We start from the raw sequence: 20,791 nt of genomic DNA, 5'->3' as shown, positions 1-20,791 counted from the left end.
GCACAGTGCCTGTTTTATGGCAAAAACTTACTAAATGATAGCTATTCTTATGTTAACAAGAAAAATTCCTGTTGTTATTGAGTGGGTAGAGGATTGGGAACCAAGATGCCAGCCAGGAGACTTGGATTGTAAAATCTAAAGGTGCTGCGCTATAGTTCTAAAGAAGGACCAAGTGGGGTGCAGTAGATTACTTTCGTCCCTCCGGGTCATTTTGCATTTGACATAGCCTAGGGACCCACCATGTAGGAACATGGGAAAAAAGGGAAAAAAGTATTGTGGCCAGTGTAGCCAAAGTATGTATGTATGGATAAGTAGGATTTCAATAGATGTATAAGGAGGTGGGGTATGAAGGAGATGATGCAGGTGAAGGGAAAACTGTGAACAAAAAACTGTGGAGCATTTTCAGGGAACAAAATTAACCCACTATGCTGGTGGCACAGAGTATATGTGGGAGCAGTGAAGGGAAGGCAAGTAGTGGAAGATTGAGAGCAGTTTGTTGATGGCCTTAGATGCCATGCTAGGAAATTTTATTTTATTCTCTAGGCAATACTGAACCATCGAAGGTTTTTGGTTATGGGATAATATTAGGAGGTTTGGATTTCAGGAAAGTCAGTTTATACAAACTGGATTAGTGGGTATGGACAATAAAACATGGGTTACCAACTCCAATGCCTATAGTAACTGGACAAGATATGTAAGTAATTGAAACACTTAGTGTAAGACAATAGGGTATAGAGGTGAATGTCTAGTCTAAAGGGGACAACCTCAGCTCTAGAAATTTCTCCAGCTCAGAAAAAGGACTTAATGCTGCCAGTTAATTTCATTTTTTCAATAATCAGTAGAAATTCAGATTTCTATGTTTCAATTTTTAAATTTGCAACTGAAAAAATTTTGAGAATACACTGTGGTAGGTCAAACAAAGCATATCTGCTGGTTAGATTTCGCCTGTGGATTGCCAGTTTGTGACCCCTTGACAAAAATATTGAGATAAAATGTGAGACCATTAAAGTTGTCTAGATGAGAGTTAACTGGAGTAGTAGTTATGGGAATGGAAGGGAGGGGATGGATTAAAATAAGTTCAAAGGGAGTTAACAAATTTTAGGGACTGATTTAATATGGGAAAGAGAAAAGGAAAAGGGATTTGAGCCTCAATAATGAGGCAAAGATTAAGAGGAGAAAGTGTTTTCTGAGGAGGTGAGAGCAGTTTTGGATGATTGTATGGCATATACTGGTGCAGTCACTATGTGGAGATGACCAGTAGGTAGTTGGAAATGTAGATCTGGAGATCGGGAGAATTGCTGAACCTACGCCATGAAGTTTAGGAGTCATCTGCATACAGATGGCATTTGTAGTTATGGGATCTTGAAGGGAGAAAGTGTACAATATAATGAGGGCCAAAAACACAGCCTTGCGGCACTTAGGAGACTGGAAAGGCATTGGTGGTATAAGGAAGAGAAACCTATAAAATAAATATATGCTTAGAGAGGATATAGAAGGACCAGAGTTATACAGCATCATGGAGCCCTCAAGAGGAAAAAATCTTGAAGTAGGAAGAGGTAGTCAGCAATTTTAATAATGCAGAGAACTCAAGATGGTTAAGGCCTGGAAATAGGCCAAGAGATTTGATAATTAGGACTTATTGATGCCCTACAGGAAAATAGTGAGGGATAGAATAAATTACAATGACGTAAAGAATCTCTCTCTTGAGAAATTTGAGAATTAAAGGAAGGAGTGAGATGGAATCATTACTTGAAGAGAAATCAGAGTCAAACTCTTTTTAAAACTGAATAGGGCAGTTGTTTTTGTTTTTGTTTTTTTGCTGCGCCATGTGGCTTGCAGGATCTCAATTCCCTGACCAGGGATTGAACACAGGCCACAGCAGTGAAAGCCTGGAATCCTAACCAACTGAATAGGGAACTGAGTATGTACATAATTAAAGGAGAAGGAAAAATAAAGAGGGAGTGATGGAGGATGCAAGATGTATTAGTCAGCTTGGGCTGCCATAACAAAATACCATAGACTGGGGGCTTGGACAACAGAAGTTTTATTTTCTCACAGCTCTGGAGTCTGGGAAATATAAGATCAAAGTACCAGCCCATTCAGTTTTTGGTGAGGGCTCTCTTCCTGATTTGCAGGCAGTCACCTTCTTGCTGCATCCTCACAAGGTGGAGAGAGTGAGGGAGGGAGCTCTCTGGTGTCTCCTCTTACAAGGACACTAATCCTATCGTACCAGAGCCCTGCCCTTATTACTTCATTAACCTTAATTACCTCCTAAAGGACCTGTCTCCAATTACAGTCATACTGGAAATCAGGGTGTCAACACATGAATTTTGGGAGGAATTCAGTTCACGGCACAAGAGAAAAGGGGAGATGATTGATAGAGCAGAATTCTAGAGGAAATACCAAAAGAGGATTGTGAACATGGTTAGAGACATTAACATTTTTCTCTATTGCAGAAGAAGACGAGTTGTAATGAAAGTACAGAAAGGACAGGACAGACATTGGGAGTTTGTATTAGATGGCCTTGATCTTCTTTGGAATATTGCATTCTCTACCTCCTCAGTCTGCTGTTATCCACCTTTCAGAGATACTTGATAGTTTATATATTCTGTCCAGAATTTTTTGTTGTCATCAGTAGGAAAGATTGGATGGAGTGTGCTTGCTCTATCTTAACTGAAACCAGAGCCCCTCTATGTAATTTTTAATGTTTTATCCAATCTTTTTCACTAGATTGGATGGGTATTGAGGGTAATACCTGTGAATACTGTCATTCCATACGTCAGCATATCCAATTCAGGATCTAGCATGCAATATTTGATATGTGGTTTAAATTTAATGAAACCCCCTGATTCTACTCTGTTTAAATTATTTTTTATTAAAGCACAAGATCATTTCTGTTTTGAAGCTTGTATAGCTTTCCAACCTTTGATACGAGTTATTCTCATGTTCAGATTATACTTTCAGTCTCTTTATGGTTGACAAATATACTTTTAGTTTTCATTTGGATTACTACTTGTTTTACAGTGCTGAAACATTTCTTCTGAAGAAATGTCTTCAAGGTCAGAAAAGGATAAAGAGAGGCTCGTTCAAGCTGCCAAAACCTTCTTCTTTCACATGCACGATCTTGCTTCCTTCACAAATGCACTCACCGAATTGTTTAACAGCAGTATGAACACTCAGATCTTCTTGATGGCTGTGAAAGAAGATGGTAATGTTAAGGATGTCTTTGAACAGATGCTCAAAACTTTTAAGGAGATGCAATCTGCAGTGGTGGCAAAGCAGGACAGAATGCAAAGTGAACCTTTATGTTCCAAGATTGCAACAGCTCTGTGCTCTATGCTTGAGAAGAGTAGCAGTGCAAAGGAGTTGCAACAGTCAGCCAAAGGAATGTTCAAAAATGTCCATACACCGGTCATTGCCTCTGTGCTGAATAATGGTAACATCCCTGAGAGTTTGGAACCTTCTCTTTCACTCTTGATGAAATATCCAATCATGAATCCTCAGTTAAGTGACGTCTATAGAAAAGACACCAAAGAGCAATCAGATGATACCACATCTGAGAAAAGCCCAAGTCCTGGTCCATCCAAAGCCACTACAATAGACACCTTGAAAAAGTTGCAGGATGCACTAAACACTGAGAATGCCAAGGATACCATCGAGTCAGCTGCAGATCAGATGGAGCAAATCGTCAAAACCATGAGACCAACAAACACATGAAAAGATGCTCAACATCACCAATTATTAGAGAAATGCAAATTAAAACTACAATGAGGTATCACCTCACAGCGGTCAGAATGGCCATCATCAAAAAAATCTACAAACAATAAATGCTGGAGAGGGTGTGGAGAAAAGGGAACCCTCTTGTTGGTGGGAATGTAAATTGATACAGCCACTATGGAGAACTTCGGAGCTTCCTTAAAAAACTAAAAATAGAACTACCATACGACCCAGCAATCCCACTACTGGGCATATACCCCGAGAAAACCGTAATTCAAAAAGAGTCATCTACCACAGTGTTCATTGCAGCTCTATTTACAATAGCCAGGACATGGAAGCAACCTAAGTGTCCATTGACAGATGAATGGATAAAGAAGATGTGGTACATATATACAATGGAATATTACTCAGCCATCAAAAGGAACGAAATTGGGTCATTTTGAAGAGATGTGATGGACCTAGAGTCTGTCATAGAGTGAAGTAAGAGAAAAACAAGTATCGTATCATTAACGCTTGTATGTGGAATCTAGAAAATGGTACAAATGAACCTATTTGCAGGGCAGGAATAGAGACACAGACGTAGAGAACAGATGGGTGGACACAGGAGGGAAGGGAAGAGTGGGATGAATTGGGAGATTAGGATTGACGTATATACACTACCATGTGTAAAATAGCTAGCTAGTGGGAACCTGCTGTATAGCACAGGGAGCTCAGCTCGGTGCTCTGTGATGATCTAGATGGGTGGGATGGGGTGGGGAGGGAGGTCCAAGAGGGAGGGGATATATGTATACATATAGCTGATTCACTTCAGTGTACAGCAGAAACTAACACAACATTGTAAAGTGATTTTACTCCAGTTAAAAAAAAAGATTGCCATATTTCACATGATACCTAATAGAAACTTTCTTAAGAATAAGAAAGACAATAACTCTAGTTTTATTTCTTTCTTTTTAAGAAGTATGGAATTTACTACTTACTTTAAAAGCAGTTAAAAGTTAGTTAACTCTAGTTCTCTATTGGAATCTTCCTTTCTGAGAATACCTAAGATTTTTCATCATTTAACCTTTTTTTTTTTTTTTTTTTTGCGGTACGCGGGCCTCTCACTGTTGTGGCCTCTCCCGCTGCGGAGCACAGGCTCCGGACGCGCAGGCTCAGCGGCCATGGCTCACGGGCCCAGCCGCCCCGCGGCACGTAGGATCTTCCCGGACCGGGGCACGAACCCGTGTCCACTGCACCGGCAGGCGGACTCTCAACCACTGCGCCACCAGGGAAGCCCTAAACATTTTTTCGTTTAAAAATTTAAATCCTATTTTCTCTTTAAAAAAATGCTTGCTTCTTATCTAAATCTCAGAGGAGCTAAGTAGCCTGGACTTTCAGAATTCAAAGGTATGGAGCTAGCTCTCATCTTCACCCCATTTAGCCCAATTAGTAGGGTCTTTAGAGACCTAGCAATCCCCCATCATCCCACTTACCTTGTCTACTACCTGAAAGAAGAGTCGGAAAATATCCCCAGCTGTGAAGTTAGATGATTTATACTTCTTTTTAACTGTTTGCACATAATGGGGACTCAATATATCTTTGATATTTCCTTGGTAATTAGATTTTTTTTCTCCTTTATCTCCACATACATACACTTGTTTTCCTAACAAATGTGCTTAAATTTGTGATGAAGGCTTAAAATCTAATTTGCCATAAAGTCCTCTGTGAATTAACATATGAGTTTAAACTTTTGTAATATTTTAGAAGAAACCTGTGTGCAACACCCCATTACTGGCAGTGAATGAGACTCCACTAACATCTTTCATTAACTTTCCCTTTTGTTTCTTGGGTTTCTACATTGGTTTGGTCTTGAATGCTGATAAAAATCTCTAAAAAAATTTTTAAAATAATAAAATTGCTTGACCTCAGGGAAAAAAAAATCTCTAAAGAAATTTCACACCTTTAGTATGCCTCTGGGTCTCAACACTTTCTCATTTGATGAATTTGTCCTTTGCTTTCTAACTCAAGAGTCTCTGATTTGTTCCTAATATTTAGGATCATTAAATTAAAAAATAAGGGAAAATCATTGTATTCATCATAACACTCCTTCAATTGTTTGAGACAGAAAATTTAATTCAAATTATTGAAGCAAAAATATAATTTATTGATTTATGTAATGAAAAAGCCCATGGTATCCAGTTTCAGGCACAGTTGGATTTAGGGGCACATAGACTCTCGCCAAGATTCACTTTCTTTTCATTTCTCAGCTCTTCTTTCATTGTGTTAGCTCCGTTCTCAGGAAGACAGGGGCTCTCTTCTCAGTGGCAAGATAGCTGCTAGCGATTCTAGACTCATATTCTGCTTTCACTATTCTCCACTCAAAAAGTGGCCCCCACCCCACACCCAGCCCCAATCCCAATAAAGTACCCTGATTATGTCTCACAGGCTCAGACTGAGTCATTTCTATCCAACATGCATCTCTGTATCCATGAAGAAGAAATATACCTACAGGTCTACCCATAGGCAGTGGACTGAGCCAGCTCTGAATCAGTTGATAGCTGGGCGGAATGATTCTCTACGGGGATTCAGGGTGCCCTGACTGGAATAAAGCAAAAGGGTACAGGGAAGGCAAAAACCACAACCTTTTTTTATGCTCTACTTTTGGAAGAGATGCTGACACAGGTCAAAAATGAGAGAGAAGCAATAACTACAGGAATAGGGATGCACTTTTTGCTGGAATCTGTGAAAACAAAAAAACATAAAAAGAGTTAGAGATGTTTTAGGTAGCAGAGATTGTTTTAAAAAACCACCTCATTTCTCCTTTGGTTCACTTTTTAAACTTAGAAAATTCCTAACAAAAATAGTTGAAGGTAGCACTTTTAAAAAAATTAATTAATGTATTTTTTATACAGCAGGCTCTTATTAGTTATCTATTTTATACATATTAGTGTATACATGTCAATCCCAGTCTCCCAGTTCATCCCACCCGTCCCGCCACTTTCCCCTCTTGGTGTCCATATGTTTGTTCTCTGCATCTGTGTCTGTATTTCTGCCTTGCAAACCAGTTCATCTGCACCACTTTTCTAGATTCCACATATATGCTTTAATATATGATATTTGTTTTTCTCTTTCTGACTTACTTCACTCTGTTTGACAGTCTCTAGGTCCATCCACGTCTCTACAAATGACCCAATTTCGTTCCTTTTTATGGCTGAGTAATATTCCATTGTATATATGTGCCACATCCTCTTTACCCATTCCTCTGTCGATGGGCATTTAGGTTGCTTCCATGTCCTGGCTATTGTAAATAGTGTGAAGCTAGCCACTTAAAAAAAAAATTCTCTCTTAGAGTTCTCTAACTGACAGCTTGCTTATTTTGCAGACGATAAAACAGGTACCAAGAGGTTAAGAGGTGTACCTCAGGGTACCCAGCAAGTTGGGGGTAGAGATCTCCGGATTTCCCATCTTTATCGTCATCCGCAGCAGAATTATTTCCGTTACCATCATCCCCATCTTAATTATCACCATCTTTATCACCATTATGAAAATGAACATTGATTAAAGGCTTATTCTGTGCTGGGGTCATTTTAAGCACTTGCTATAAATTAACTCATTTAATCCACACAAAAACTATGAGGCATTTATCCTCATTTTTTAGTTGATAAAACTGTGACACAGAGATGTGAAGAAACTTGTCAAACATCACGCATCTAGGAAGTAGTGTAGGCAACCATTAGACTTAGGCAGTCTGGCTCAATGCTCTATTTTTAACCACTGTATTATCTCTCCATATATTGCATGTACATTCATCAAATTTTTTATTACAAGGTGAGCAAAAACAATTCACACAGTCCTGTTTGGTGTGTGTGTGTGTGTGTGTGTGTGTGTGTGTGCGTGTGTGTGTGTGTGTATACTGCCTACACGTACACACTCTTCATGGGAAAGGTTAGCAGCCACTAAGATGTGGCTGGTGGAAGAAACACTGAAATATAAAAAATTATTGTCAGGTGTAACTACTAACTGGGAGTACAATGGGATAAGGATATAGAATGAGATGGAAGATGTAAACCTTTAAAAAAATGGTCTAGGGCTTCCCTGGTGGTGCAGTGGTTAGGAGCCTGCCTGCCAATGCAGGGGACATGGGTTCAAGCCCTGGTCCAGGAGGATCCCACGTGCCGCGGAGCAGCAAAGCCTGTGTGCCACGGCTGCTGAGCCTGCGCTCTAGAGCCTGTGAGCCACAACTACTGAGCCCGCGTGCCTAGAGCCTGTGCTCCGCCACAAAAGAAGCCACTGCAATGAGAAGCCCGTGCACCGCGGTGAGGAGTAGCCCCCGCTCGCCACAACTAGAGAAGGCCCATGTGCAGCAACGAAGACCCAATGCAGCCAAAAATTAAATAAATAAAATAAATAAGTAAAATTTAAAAAATGCTCTAAAGAGTGGAATCTCCTTTTCAACCAGCCTTTGTTGATTATTTAGCATATAAAAGACATTTGAGGTAGAAAATCATTCAACTCTATGATTGCCTGAATTGTTTGATGACCATATTGTTTGATAGGATGATCAGATGTTGGGGAAATACTTTTCCATTGCTTCCCCATAATATATAAGATCCCTTGAGTTTCCTGGAATTTCTATTTGGAAAATTACCAACAGTAATTTGCAAAACCCCACTTTTCTTATATAAGAAAAATTAATAATGCATACTTATTTCTAAGCTTTTGTCAAAGTTTGTGTTAAAATTGTATTATCTGAATTCTCACAGGGACCTAGGAACAATCAATACCACTTTAGCAGGTCACTCCTTAGAATGATTCTTAAGCATTTTCTGTTTTATTTTCTCTTCATTGAGGCTAGAGATCACAAGGACCTCTAACCCCACCCTTTCTCACTTTTTCGTGGGATAAGATTCTACTGAAGAGTTGTCAGCAACTGATTGACAAGGAAACAATATAACAGAGAAAGATTATGATTTGAGGGTGTGATTGGCTTTGGTATTGAAGCTCTACCCCTAGATGCTTGACTGTGATCATTTTTGTTACTTTCACTAGGCCTCAGTTTTCTCATCTGTAAAATGAGAGCACCTCCAGGTTTTTGGAAATACTATGATCACCACTACTACTCTTCACTTTGCTTCATTGTGATTATGCTAATGTTCAAGTAAGAGAAAAACAGAGATATTACTATGTGGTAATCATACTCATCCTTCAAAATCACCTCTTAAGCACCCTTCATAATAACTAGGATATTAAAAATAGCTTATTTTAATTTTATTTTCTCAGGTTAAAGTAACTTTTCTTTCCTAACTCTCTTGATACTTTTTCTCTACCTCTCATATGGTCATTATCATTTCTACCTCACATTATTATTATTATTATTATTTTCACAGAGGCAGACAATATATTTGGGAGAATAAATGAAAAAATCTGTGAATTAAATTAATTACAGTCTATAAAATTTCTCATTTCAGAACAACTCACATTAACTTTACTTCTGTATTTGTCTTTACTTTTCTTCTAGACTATTCAATGTTTTTTATTCCCTCTGTCCCTAGGACAGTACTTTTCAAATTGGAGGTTGTGATTCCATTAATGGTTTGTGACATCAGTTCAGTAGGTCATGGCCATCAATCTTTAATAATGTAATAAAATAGGTTAAGATGAAAAACACTAGTTAAATGCATGTGAAAAGATTAACTATTATCTTGTTATATATACATTTATGTGAACATATTTGTATATTTATATGAATGTGAAGTGTGTTTATAATGTCAATAGTCAGAGCACAGAAGATTGAAGCCAATTTTAGGTTCTCAATAACATTTTTGAATGACAAAATAAATCTCCTGAAAGTGACCTACAGAGAAAATTGTCCTGGACTTTTTGTCAGAAAAAATGGAAAACGGTCTCACTTTTGTTATTTATAACCTGCTTGAATAATCTTACAAAAACCATTTAACCTTTCTAATCCTCAGTGTTCACATCATTATAGGGGGGTCAATAGCCCAAAGTACAGGTGGTTGTAAGAATTAAACAGATAATGTGTGTGAAAGCCTTTTGTAAACTAAATTTCTATACAAATACCATTTTATTGGTGTATTATAACCTGAATTTGGTCACCTCTGCCTTAGGTATACAGTCTGGGGAGAAATGCATAATATTATGCCTTTTATCTCATGAAGTCTGAATCTGTGAGTTAGATTGTTCAGAAATACGTATTCAATCTCTTGAAAAAAAGCAAAGAAAAAAAAGGTAAAAGTGACATGCAGTATATCTAGTTAATCTTATTTGGTGGTAAATGTTATCTATAATCTCTTTCTGTCAAAATTTAGAGTGATGAGTGTTATTCTTTTAGAATATTGTCTATGGGACTTCCCTGGCGGTCCAGTGGTTAAGACTCCGTGCTTCCACTGAAGGGGTCCCGGGTCCAATTCCTGGTGGGGGAACTAAGATCCCGCAAGCCGCATGGCATGGCCAAAAAAACATGTGTTTCTTCTGTCTCTTCCTTTCTTTCTATTCTAACTGTCACTATTACTGAAGTAGACATTTGTGCCATTAAACTGTTATCCCAGCTCCATGTGCAAAGTACTTTCCCAGAATTTTTCAATTGTGTTTGAGAGGGTGGGTAACAAGTGCTATCACAACATTCCCTCCAGGCACGTATTGCCCCCGTATTATAAATGAAGAAACAGGCTCAGAGTCGTCATTTGCACAAGGCCACAGAGCTACTAACATATGCCCAGCTCTCACTGGTTCCACCATCTCTGCTCTACCCATCATGCCCTGTGGTCTCCAGATTCATCCAATTACTCATTCTTTCATCCATTCGTCTGAGACAGACACGCTACCTCAAGGTAAGTGTGATGCCACAAATTGGGAAAATTACTTTGGGATAACTGAAACCCAGAGTAAAAGAAAATAGGAAACAGTAAGTTAATAAAATAAAGACTTATAATAGTAATAGTAATAGTAGCCAAAGAGTTTTGGTTACTTACCTGTGTCACATACGGTTCTAAGAGCTTTTGCATGCGTTCCTTCATTTTCTCTTCACCGGCATCTTACAAGGTAAGTTTTATTTTTAAAAATTATTCCCATTTACATATAAAGAAACTGAGGCACAGAGAGACTAAGCCATTTGCCTGTATTCCCACTGCTAGTAACTGGCAAGATTAACATGTAAAACCACACTGACTACAAACAATTGGCTACATTTTTTTCTAGAAGCATGCTTAAGAATTTTAATTATGTGAAACATTTTCGCAAATAAACCCCTCTTCTTTGTGAACCCAATGATACAGAACAGAGCATGTATTTGTGTGTCTACAGATTTTTGGCACAGATTATTTTGCTGAAAGAGGCAACAGTTAAGGTTAAATAACTAACATAACATATTTTAAGTCTTCCACGGGGCCTGAAAACATGTTTCTATGGTAACAAGTATAGGTCATGTGAGGGGTGAGAGAAGAATTAGAAGAAAAAGCTATCAGTTTAGAATGTCTTAAACAATTTTTCTTTTGCGAACTCACTCCTGTCGATGAGTTATGCTACCAATTTGACCTTTTGACTCTTCGAAGGCCACAGATTCCTAGGAACTCTTTGAACTTGAGAACTTCAGTTACAACTTAATGGAAGCAATTTTGAAATACATTGAAGGACTGGGGAAGCTCTGCTCTTTAATCTACTGTCTCTTCATCGGGAGAACTGCAGTGTCCCTGGCTGACCCATTTTAAACGGCTTCATGTTGTTTTTCACATATTGCGTCTGTCAGATTAAAAGGGAACCGGAGAGGAAACGTAAGTCACTGGCTCATAGGGACTTTTGGGAACATAGAATAGTTTGTGGCTTCTGCTGGTGAAAAAATCGAAAGGAGAAGAAACAGTTTCCTGAGAGTAGTCCAGTTTCATGAGAAATTAGATTCTGTGAATTCCCCAGGCTGAGGTTAATGGTTAGTCCAGGTGATTGGTCAGAAGTCAAGTGGGCAGCAGCAGCCATCTGGAAAAACAGGGCTGGGGAGACCACTGACCTCACTCCCTCCCAGTGAAGGATTCTCAGATAAGAAAAACATGCCACCTCCCTTCTCCCATTGTTCATGTTTGCATCAATCTAGTACCGCTCCAGGATGTTGGAATAAGCAGAGTGTTACTTATCAGTTAATGGAAATGACTGTCTCTGGCCTTACAGATAGGCCAGAGTGAGCAGGACCTTGACCTCAGTGTGGATGCCAGTTTGAGGACGTTTGCAGCACTGCAGCCCTGATGTGTTGAGAAACGCAAACAGGCTGAATTATTAACAGCAGCAGTGATGATGGAGTAGAGGAAGATTCGGGAATATTTCAAAGGTAGACCCTGTAGCTGGGTTGCAGTTGACTTTGAGTGTAAAGGAATGCGCATGTGGATAAGGACAGTCTTCCTCCTTCTGAATCAAACAGGGTACGGCATCTGCTATCGAATTTGCACAGCATTTGCTCCATCAAACGACTGTGGCTGGCAACATACAAAGATAAAATGGAATCAGCCACATGTTTTTCTAAAAAGAGACTAACATGTATTTTTATTGTGATAACTCTAATTTCTCCTGCTTTGGTTCATTTTTCACAATATCATCAAGGCTCTTGCTACAATACTGAGCTGATTGATACTCCACTCCTTACAGACTTCTAATGGTTTCTCACTACTTACAGCATGAAGTTTGAAAGTCCTTGGCATGGAATACAAGAGTTTTTTTTAAAGCAATCTGGCCCCATCAGAACTCTCCAGCCCCTATCAGTGTCCTACTTCCTTTCTACTCTTGGCCTCTTCCTCTGTCCTACACACCCTACATTCCGGCCATCCAGAATTTCAAAATTTCCCTGAAGATACCAGGCTGTTTGAAATCTCTGTGATTCAGTATATGCTTTTTCTGCTTGAAATGACTTTTTCTCTCTTTTTTCACTGAAAATCCCCATTCCTACTTCAAGTCCCACGTGGTCTCCTATTGTGAAGGCTTCTCACTTTCCCCAGAGAGAACGAGCGTCTTCCTTCACCGAGCAACAATAACCATTGCTTAAACATCTGGTGTATACTTAGTGCTTTTGTGTGTAGACATTTGTTCATATTTCCACTTCTCATTAGACTAAAAATCCTCCTTAGGATAGTAATTTTGCTTTATTCATTTTGTATCGCCTGGGTCCTCCTATCCCAGTTCCTAGAACAGAGAAGACGATTGAAAGATAGGAGTGGATGAATAAATCACACCTCCTCCTTTATTTTGAACAATTCTTGTTCATGAAATGACCATGAAAAGCTTGAGGGAGAAGGTAAAATGCTATGTTTTATGCACTACCTTTTCCAGTAGAGATACTTACTCTCTCTGTCTAGAATGCCCTGTGTATCTGGGCCACTGCAAAGCACATTTTCCTACAGGTAGCTGAGGAGGAAGAAGAGAGCAGAAACCAAGAAACAAGGTGAGTTTTCTCTAATCTGCCAATTCCACCATTACTGAAGGCCAATATCCATGTTTTTGGCCTTTTTCCCCAAGCTCACTCAGAAAAACAACTTTTATAAAAGAATAGGGATGTAGAAAACAAATTTATGGTTACCAGGAGGGAAAATGGGGGGAGGGATAAATTGGGAGATTGGGATTGATGTATACACCCTACTATATATAAAATAGATAACTAATAAGGACCTACTGTATAGCACAGGGAACTCTACTCAATACTCTCTAATAAGGACCTACTGTATAGCACAGGGAACTCTACTCAATACTCTGTAATGACCTATATGGGAAAAGAATCTGAAAAAGAGTGGATATATGTATATGTATAACTGATTCACTTTGCTGTACACCTGAAACTAACACAACATTGTAAATCAACTATACTCCAATAAAAATTAAAAAAAGAAAAAAAATTAAAATAAATAAATAAATATTTCTTTGAAAAGATTAAAAAATGAATGGTGGCCTGCAATCCTGGTAAGAGTGGATTCCATTTGGATCAATAACAATACCTTTTAGCAGCTGACAGTTATACGCACTCCGGGTCCCAGTTGACTGCAATTGCAACCAATTTCCTCTTGGGTGGTAGCTCGTATTTACAACTTCAAACAGCTCATACGGAGGGACCAGGACCTCCTTTTTGAGAGAGAAGTCTTGTACAGGTGCCCCCAGGCAGGTCAATATGGTAAATAGAGTTTGGTCCCCAAACTTCTGTGCCTCTTCTCTCAGGAAAGAGGTGGAGAGGAATTGGCCAAAGCGAATGGTGGCACCCATGGGGGCTTCCAAGTAAACGCCCTTCACCTCATGGTGCACCTCATAACACAGAGAGTCATTCCTTGTGACAATCTCTTTCCTCAGCAGCTGGATTGCCGTGGTCAGGTAGTAGTGTAGATATTTGAAATGGAATGAATGTTTATATTGCTGGGGAGACCCAGCAGCACTGGCCATGGCTCTGGAGAAGTCTGAACGAACACTGTCATTCGACGAATAAACCAAGATGGCCACAGCATGTGTAACAGTCATGTTCTCAGGGAGAGCTTTTCCTTGTCTCAACCAGTCTAAGTGTGCACGTTGCCAGACCCTGTGGTAATTCCTACGAGATTCTACTTCTTTCGTAAAATAATCCCCTTGAATCAGGTCCTCCATGACTTGTTGGCTGCAGCCTTGGTACTGATCATCAAAGGAACCCGGTGCCAAGTCAAAGTCAATTTTAACTGCGACCTATAAGGAAAGAAAAATCTTGATTTTAATTTTTCAAATTCGATGGTGAATCTCGTTGACCTGAAGTAAATAGCGTGCCAGGTATTTCTCCAGCAAAGATAGGTCTATTCAGGATCAGCAGAGATTTGCAATTCAGGTTCTGCAACTGCGGTGCGCCGTGTACAAGTCCCTACAGGGCAAGGGAAGAAGAATGCTTTCATAGAGAAGAAAAGGAAGATGGGAGGGTATAGTAAACAGAGAGTTCATGGCTTTACATTCGCCCAGTCCTTGCCAGGAAAGAAGAGGTGTTTTTCTTCTTCCTGTTAGACTCTGCTATGCCGCAGGGCATGAGAGCTCCCCTTTCTGGTCTCCCGACTCTATTTAATGGAGGTTTCTGTTTTTTTAATTTTTTTTTTTGTTTTTTTGGTTTTTTTTTTGGTTTGTTTTTGTTTTTTAAATTTTTACAGTGTGGTAGCAGATTTGCTACCCTGTATAAGACCGAGTTGTCTGCTCAAAATCAGTATTTGCTGAAGTAAGTTTCACTCATAACCATTACACTGATCCAGTCCTTCCTGTATCTGTGACCCATGCTAGATGTTGAATTTGGTTTGACAAATATTACTGAAAGCACAAAAAAACCTCATCTCCCCACGGAGGAAGTGACCCTTTTTGTATCAGTGAAAAGTCTTTTTGCATATTGAGTATTTTGAAGAAAAAAATTATAATCAAAGTTTAATTATACTATCTGTTTCCTCTCCTAACCCCTTCACATTCTCACACAGGTGTTATAAGTAATACCTCTTTTATGAATACCTAAAACCTATATTAAGCCTTTGGCTTTGATTTAAGAAAAGACTTAAGTGATGAGTAATGTCGGGTTCTCCAAGGGGGCCCCCAGTAAATGACAACCCTCTCCTCTGCTCAGGACTTGAAATATGAAGGCTAAAATATAATTTTTACTACTGAATGAGAACATGTTGGAGCACCCATCTTTAGGTCTGATGGCTGGTGGGCTTGTTAAGGGTAAACCCCAGAATGAGCTGACTTGCCCACTTAGCTGCAGGCAGTATTGGATTGCAACCTGTCCAGGTGAGATTCTTGCCATGGGAGGAACACAGAACTCATGCCTTTTGCCATTGGGTTAATTACCAGGAGGAAGAAGAGCAAACACAGCATATCCAGTTATTCTTCCTGACGTTACCAGTCAAGTAACGTCTGTCCACCTCCAGGGGAGCGATGTGAGGAGAGGGTTGGACAGAGGTTAGTGGGGTTCCTGGCAAAGTCCTTCCTCTTAGAAATCAGGAGTAGGAAAAAGACATTTTCTCATGGGTAGCCAATGGAATATTACTGATTGATACCCAGTGCATATTAAATTAAAGTTAGAGATTTGAAGACAAGTTCTTTAAGTATCATCCATCCATAATTGAGAGCCATATTTTTCAATTATCTAAATTTCAAGGTGTTTCCTTCTGGGCAAAGAAATGATACTTTCCTAATAAACAGTACTTACTAAGGAACATATTAAGAGATAAAATTCCATCTAGTGAATGTCAACAGTGTTGTAGCTGGAACTCAAAATCATACCATTTGGTATTTTTACTATGTTATTTATGGTGAGAAGTCATCTAGTTGTGTGTAAACTGGAACAAAATTTTAAGACTGCTTAAATGATTTTAACCGATAATTCTTTAGAGCAGATTTGCAAATAATTCTACAGAATCTATTTAAGCCAAAACAAAATAAAAAATATCTTCTATCAAACCTTGTGAACTCCAAAACTTTAATCTATTACTAGATATCAAATGGGTATTCTGTCTTTTTTCTTTTTCTTTTTTTTTTTTAAAGTTGAGAGCTATGTTTTATTCAGTGGGAATTTTTAGGACTTCAAGCCCGGGAGATGGCATCTCACGTAACCCCAAGAGAACTGCTCTGAGGAAGTGAGGGGGGAGCTAGGATATAACAAAGGGCAAGTACTCGGAACATCAAAAGATTACTGTTAATTAAAGAAAACCAGACATTAAAATTAAGGAATTTAGTGCTTTTCTATGTATGGGAAGATGCAAGAGTCTGGGCTCACTGAAACTGTTTTCTCTTAACATTAGGTTATTTTTCATTATAGAGAACTTTATAATACCTCTTTTGAGTTGATCCATATGATACAGGATAAAGCCAAATAGACTTGGTTGATTTTGCATTATTTGTCCTACAGAAGCAATGTTTTACTTCAATTTTATGGAGAATCAAGAAAAAAATGCTATGCCTCTAGCTTCTGTGATGCCAAATCTGTAAACTGTAAAGAACTCCATAATTTTAAATAATCGTTTTCAACCCTCTTTGCCAGCATTATGTGTTAGTTAAAACGTCTAAGTGAAATTACATCCCAAGGGACTAGAGGTCATCTAAAGGTTGCACCATTGGCGCCCTGATCATAAAGAGATCACCTCCTCCGTGTAACTCACCGTGGGTCTCTGCAGGCTTGAGCACAGCAGCAGGAGAGGAAGTTGCCCTCTTAGGAGCCAGATTCTCACCTCAGGGGCTGCAGTATTTGGAAGAAGACTCCTCCTGCATCTGTTGGTCAAAGGGCAGCATTTGTTGGTGTTAAAAGCACTTCTTCGCCCCTGCATCTTCATCCTGAAATCAGTTCTCAGGGTGCTCCTTTGGGGTTTTCTTGGGGTTGAGTCTCAGCAAGAACCGTCCTCACCTATGTCTATGTTGAGACGTCTGCTGACAACCACCAACTAGCAGTTTCCAAGGGAAGAAATCAACTCGAACTCACTTGCAAAGCTGAAATCTCTGTTGAATAGCCAGACTTGTGCACCAAATAAGGAATTCTGAAGTGAACTCAAATTAGTTTCCGACTTAAAAAAATCCTGATCTAGTCTCTATGCAGGGAAATTCCAAAGTCTTGTTACAGGTCTGGCTCACCAGCTTAGCCTTAACTTTCTTAAGAAGGCAGGAAGGGGCTTCCTAGGTGGCACAGTGGCTAAGAATCCGCCTGCCAATGCAGGGGACACGGGTTCGAGACCTGGTCAGGGAAGATCCCACGTGCCGCGGAGCACCAAATCTCCTGCGCCACTACTGAAGCCCCACGCCTAGAGCCCGAGCGCACCGCAACAATGAGTAGCCCCCGCTCTCCGCAACTGGAGAAAACCCACATGCAGCAACGAAGACCCCAGGCAGCGAAAAATGAATAAGTAAATAAATAAAAGAAAAAAAAAGGCAGCAGGCAAAGGCATGCACTGTATGGTGTTTGGGGCCAAGTGGTTTTATCTTGAGCTGCAGCCTTTGAGTGATATGACTGGCTCGTGCAGGTTCCTGGGAAGATACCACCTCAAGGTTGGCCTATGCTAGGCTCATCTGGTACTGCTGATAGGCCCTGCCCAGAAGGGACTGCCACAAAGCAAAACAGTAGGGTTACTGCCAAAAAGAAAGCTCTCTTTGCTGCTTTTCCACTGCACGTTTGAAATCGTCCACTCTAGAAATTATACCTGTTCAGATGACAGATCTTCTATGTTTTCTCTTCTAAAAGCATCAGATTCTCAATCCACACTATTTCAGTCTGGGGCGAATCCAAATGACTACCGTCAGAAGACAGCCTCTGAGCAGCTGACAGCACTCAAAAGTAGGTGACATCGATCAAGAACAGGTTCCAGGGTGTTGAGTTCATTTAGCATAAATGTCCTATGAAACCCTCTCTCTTAGACACTTCCCTTTCTAGTCTGAACATCCTTCCTCTGTTCCCAGTCCTTGGGGTAATTGTTTTTCTTGCAAATCTTTCCCACTTAACACTTTCATTATTTAACTGTGAAGGGAAATGAAATCTTGTTCTCGGAAATTCTGGTATTTTTTTCAGCAGCAGTAAATATTTTTAAACTAAATATCCTGATAATCACAGCAGTTATGTCTCATAACAAAAGTTCAGAGTATCTAGAAAAGTATAAAGGAGGAAACCAAATTACCCATAACCCATCATCTGGGGAAAGGTACTATTTAGATTTAGATTTTGGTTTTGCACACACACACACACACACACACACACACACACACGTTCTAGGACTGAAATAATGTGTGCAATTTTGCATGCTGTTTTTTTCCCTGATTTTTTTTCTTCTACATCTTATGTTTCCTTTTTTAAAAAATTGAGGTATAGTTGATTTCTCTTAACGTTTTAATGTAAGCATGTCCGCATGTAACTTAATACTTACTGAAAACATGTTTTTTTATGGCTGTACAATATTCTACCATCAGTGAAATATGGGGTGGATCCATGGACTATACTGTCACAAAAACAGATTGGTGAATAGGACACGGACTCTTGAAAAAGACACGTCAGTTCAATTCCTGGCTCTCCTACTTGATGTTTGACCTCATGCAAGGTACTAAGCTTCTCTGTTCCTCAGTTTCCTCATTTGGTTTTTTGTTTTGTTTTGTTTTTTCGGTCTCACCGTGCAGCATGCAGGACCTTAGTTCCCTGACCAGGGATCGAACCCGGGCCCCCTGCAGTGGAAGCCCGGAGTCTTAACTACTGAACCACCAGGGAAGTCCCTCCTCATTTGTTAAGGGGAGATAATAATAGTATTTACCTCTCTGAATGCTTTGATACATTTATAACCCTTTAACAGCACCTGGCACTGAGAAATTTTTTAATAAATAAAAACATTATTATTTGTACCAAAACATTGTTATTTATACCAAAGTTTATTGAATAAATGTATTACATTTAGCCTGTTTTCAACTTTGTACTATTATAAACAGTGACTTATGAACATGTTTTGGACACAAATCTTTGTGTGCTTTTCTTCTTGCAATTTTAAGACACAATTTAGAGATGTGATCACTTACCAATGAAATGTATATAGTTTTGGACATCATTGAAAACATGAGTAGTGTATGAAAATATCCCTTTAAGATTTTAATAATTCTCAAGATTCCTTGTATCAACTGTTAATTTGGGATACTGAGGTTTCATGAAGAGAAATAAAATTAGAGTCCAAAAACTTGGATTATGGGTCTCATTCTACAGGTTGGTAGCTGAGTTTACTTAAAAAAAACCCTGCAAGCTGTGCTGAGCTTCAGTTTCCTTAACCTTGTAGAGTTGTCAAAAATAAATAATGTGATAATAACTACCTTTTCTGGAGAGTGCACTGTGCTTCAAGACCTTTTGGTATGTTATCTTAACCCACAACACGACTATAAGGAAGAGATATTTTAACCTCCACTTTATGGGTGTATTTGCTGAAACTCTGTGAGGGCAAATAACTTGTCAGTGATCGCAGGCGGTTTCCTCTTACCTCCATGGCCCACTGTCTCCAAAAATTCTAAAGGACCGTAAGTGTCATTTTTTTTTTTTTTGGCCGTCCCGCGTGTCTTGCCGGATCTTAGTTCCCCAACCAGGGATTGAACGCGGGCCCTCGGCAGTGAAAGCGCCCAGTCCTAACCACTGGACGGCCAGGGAACTTCCCTGTTAACTGTCATTTTATTATTATTGTCTGTAAGGGTTTTGTTGATTTTCCTAATGTGACTGCCGCTTCCAAAATATGACCACTAGGGGGCAGCAGGAACCTTTGTAACCTTTTTGTACAGCTGGAATTTAAAGATTGAGAAGGGGAGGGGGGGAGGGAGGAAGAGCGAGACACAGAGACAGAAACAGAGAAAAGAGACTGAGACAGAAGAAGGGAAAGAGGGAGGGAAGCAAGAGAACACCAACAATAATATCTGGGGTAGGGAAAGGCCACAGGTCTGGTGTGTGAGTGTGTGTATATTTTTGATTAAAATAAAGTTTTCTGACAATGTTTAGTCATTGAAAACAATCATCTTTTGTCTTGAGGGCTATTTTATTAAAGTTCCCATGAGAAAATTTAATATTAGTTAATTTAGAGCTTGATGTTCACCCAGTTACCATTTTCTTAATGATGCCCAGTTCTTCAAAATCTGCTGTCTTGATGGGTAAAAGGGATATGCGTCTTGAAGTTCTACAGAATTGTGTTGGTATTTTGCTTCCATGATTTCCCAGCTTTTGTGAATCTAAATAAGTAATGTCAGTTCTCCGTCTCAGCTTCTTTATATATAAAAGCCGAGATGACAACACCACTCTTGCAGGGTCGTGTTGGCAATGAAATTGAGATACTCTGTAAAATATCATGGAATGGATCCATGAGCTATACTGTCTCAGAAGCAGATTGACTGATGAATGATAGAACATGAGTCCTTGAGAAAGATACTTCGGCTCAATCCCGTGTTCTATCACTTCCTTAACGTTTGACCCGGGCAAGTATTTTACCTTTCTGCTCTGCAGTTTCCTCAGTTTCCTGATGCCACTGACACTTAGCAGGTGCTCAAAGCATGTTGGCTACTCAGATATTTGAAGACCAACAACTCATAGGGTGTTTAACAAAGTGAAAGTTAATTTCTATTACATTTT

General features: G+C 39.4%; 2 protein-coding genes across 4 annotated transcripts; one reads left to right on the top strand and one right to left on the bottom strand.

Moving 5' to 3' along the window:
• The first annotated feature begins 3,022 nt into the window (after positions 1-3,022).
• Positions 3,023-4,709, top strand: CUNH12orf60 (chromosome unknown C12orf60 homolog). Its single transcript, XM_027129236.1, has 2 exons — positions 3,023-3,706; positions 4,567-4,709. Exons 1-2 carry the CDS (start codon positions 3,049-3,051, stop codon positions 4,707-4,709), a joined length of 801 nt encoding a protein of 266 aa, XP_026985037.1. The 5' UTR covers positions 3,023-3,048.
• A 1,130-nt stretch (positions 4,710-5,839) lies between these two features.
• On the bottom strand, positions 5,840-17,412 carry ART4 (ADP-ribosyltransferase 4 (inactive) (Dombrock blood group)). 3 transcript variants are annotated; one of them, XM_027129532.1, is made up of 3 exons: positions 16,830-17,412; positions 13,683-14,391; positions 5,840-6,436 (listed from the first exon to the last, which is right to left on the bottom strand). In XM_027129532.1, exons 1-3 carry the CDS (start codon positions 16,998-17,000, stop codon positions 6,345-6,347), a joined length of 972 nt encoding a protein of 323 aa, XP_026985333.1. In that variant the 5' UTR covers positions 17,001-17,412; the 3' UTR covers positions 5,840-6,344. The 3 variants fall into 3 exon arrangements, with proteins under 3 accessions (XP_026985333.1, XP_026985334.1, XP_026985336.1); XM_027129533.1 differs by having other exon boundaries at positions 16,899-17,412; XM_027129535.1 differs by lacking the exon at positions 5,840-6,436 and adding an exon at positions 11,967-12,176.
• Positions 17,413-20,791: the final 3,379 nt, after the last annotated feature.

The sequence above is a fragment of the Aethalodelphis obliquidens genome, unplaced genomic scaffold, assembly GCF_003676395.1.
Source record: "Aethalodelphis obliquidens isolate GAN/ISIS:26980383/991018 unplaced genomic scaffold, ASM367639v1 scaffold36, whole genome shotgun sequence".
NCBI classification, from domain to species: domain Eukaryota; kingdom Metazoa; phylum Chordata; class Mammalia; order Artiodactyla; family Delphinidae; genus Aethalodelphis; species Aethalodelphis obliquidens.
Note: the sequence above shows the minus strand (reverse complement) of the source record. Positions and strands in the feature narration are given on the sequence as shown.